Consider the following 2,461-nt stretch of genomic DNA (forward strand, 5'->3'; position numbering starts at 1 on the left):
TGCTAGGTTTCATTTCTGGTGCAACAGCAACAAACACAAACTTCAACTTTACTCTCACTCTCTCCCAGGAGAGCAATATTAGCCATTCCACTTTTGGTACAAACTGGTACAAGGTTAAGTGCATATTGGAGGATCTCTTCAGCATCACGGGGATGAATCATGGCCAATGGGGGAATCTGCTCTTCAACCCCTTTTTGACCTGCTACTCTAGAAGCCCTTCCAACGCCAGGCCCATCCACCGCCTTCCAAAATTCACTTTGCAACACATGCGGCGAGGGTCCCTTTGCCTCCAGATTGCCAGTGCTACAGGTTGCAGACACTGTGTGAGAAAATAAATTGTTTCTTTCTAACAGGGTCTCTTTCCTTCCCCCATTTTGTGCACTCACACAAACCAAACCAGTGGAGTTAAGTGGATGCACTAAATACCTGAGCTCAGAATCAAGTGGAATACTGTTTTAGATCTTCTCAGTGAACTCGAGCGCAACAAAAGGTTGAGACAGCACCCAGCTGCAAAAAAATACTTCAGCAAGCTCGAGCCACAGTCAGATAGCTAGGCCAATGGGTGCTCTGGTGGAGCCAAAACCCCAAAAATTTAGAAAAAGAAAAAAACAGGTCAAATTCTGCACCGAGCTATCTTCTCCCTTACAGGCCCTAGCATTCTTTAGCTTGAACAACTGACCATTCATGCCAAATCACGAGTATACCGGAGCATCGAAGAAAACATCAAGGTATTGCACACACTGAAACACACGCACTGAAGTCAATTGTCACCTCAAGGTCACCTGCAGTGGATGGTGGGCATGGTTCTCAGATCAGGGCACTCCCTCCGGGCTACGAAATTACCTGCTACAGAAACACAACCAAACCTCAACCAACCGACCGAAATAAAAACCTTGCAAAAACTCCTTAATGCATGTGTGTGGGTGTGTGGGGGCAGATGTGTGCACGTGCGTGCACTCACAACGTCAAAAGAGGCTATTTCATTCTGGGCTCCACATAAATTTTGTCCCCATCCCGAATGCCGTAAGAATGCAGTGCTCGCGAGCTGTATTTCATTTCCTCGGGACCAAAGGGAGCTTCCTGGTCCAAGTAGAAGAGCAGCATGTTGCTGGTTGACAACTGCACCACAGTTTTTAAGTGCTTCTTCAATTCTGCCACAGTCTGATCGAGACGGATCGACATCTCTTCCACCTTATCCTGGAAGTGAACCTCCACCTTCACGCTGCTCTGTGGCCGAAGATCCACGACTGCCAAGGGTTCCAGCTTCCCGTACTTCGTGACCAGCTCGTGATACCTGAAAAATTAAACAAGTCCAGAGTTACAGTACAGTTGCTCATACAGCCAATGCACAAGTCAGCTTCTGTTTCACATCATGATACTACCCCACTTTAGCTGCAATCATCCAAGGACACTACTAGGTTGCAAAGTATAAACGAACACCTGCATGGAGAGTACTGTGACCGGATGACAAGCAGGTAAGCGCAGATTCCATGGCGCAATTCATCTAAAGCCCAGAACTCTGACAAGAGCTAAAACCAGAAGCGAGACAGCAATGAGCTGTCCCCATCCTCCATGTCAGTGACTAGCTGGCATATGGCCCTTCAGAAACATCTCTCAGTTTAACCAGCACTTCGCCCAAGGTGGGAAGGATGGATGAGGCTCCCACGAGTAAAGAACATCGCTGTGCTAGCATTCAAAGCCCATAAGTGCATGCCTCTCCCCATACAAGTCTCCCACCCAGCTGCGACTAAAGGAAAACCCCAGCTTTCTTCTCCATTTGCCACCAAATCTCTCACGCTTTGGGGAGCTGAATGTTCCTCATGTGAGACAACATTCACCCCGATTCAAGTCTGATGACCTGAACAGACATCCATTAGGAATAAATCTGGATGGTATGAATCCTATTTTCTCCCCTGCCAGCATGACACTTCACAGAGCACACAGTGTTTCTCAGGCAAGGTGCTGAAAAGGAGAAAATAGAAAGCCCATCCACTCCAGTCACCTTGTCTCATAGTCCCCAAGCTGCACCGTGGCACTGACATGAACCCGAGTGAGCATTCAACTAGGGAGGAGGTATCTAGCTGAGGAAGGTGAAGTTATGTCCCTGCCCACAGCAGGGGGGTTGGACTAGATGACCTTTAAAGGTCCCTTCCAACCCAAACTATTCTATGATTCTATCACCAACCTGAGACGTTTGAGCTGACTGGTCTCAAAACAGCTACCTGAACAAACTGAGCAGCGAAGCTCTCTACTGGGCCCCTACAATTCCAGAAACCCCAGCCATGGCTGCAGTGGGATTTGGAAGAAAGAGAGGATGCTACAGCTACACTTGCGAGACTCTACACCTCCTGCTCCAGTAAAAACACTTCACTAGAGAGTGCCAGAACCAAGCTAGTGCTCACACAAAGGATATGGCCCTCAGTCCAGATTCCCAGTATCTGTGGCTTCACAGCCTGACCGA

At 48.2% G+C, this 2,461-nt stretch overlaps 1 protein-coding gene across 1 annotated transcript in view; it reads right to left on the reverse strand.

The window, feature by feature from the left end:
- Positions 1-686: 686 nt before the first annotated feature.
- Positions 687-2,461, reverse strand: part of TBCEL (tubulin folding cofactor E-like) — a gene marked incomplete at its 5' end in the record, with an annotated part of 14,076 nt that continues 12,301 nt past the window's right edge. The window contains one exon of the mRNA XM_009584413.1: positions 687-1,294. Within this exon, the coding sequence (XP_009582708.1) occupies positions 976-1,294 (319 nt within the window). The remainder of the gene's footprint in view (positions 1,295-2,461) is intronic.

The sequence above is a fragment of the Fulmarus glacialis genome, unplaced genomic scaffold (assembly GCF_000690835.1).
Source record: "Fulmarus glacialis isolate BGI_N327 unplaced genomic scaffold, ASM69083v1 scaffold44198, whole genome shotgun sequence".
In the NCBI taxonomy this organism is placed as follows: domain Eukaryota; kingdom Metazoa; phylum Chordata; class Aves; order Procellariiformes; family Procellariidae; genus Fulmarus; species Fulmarus glacialis.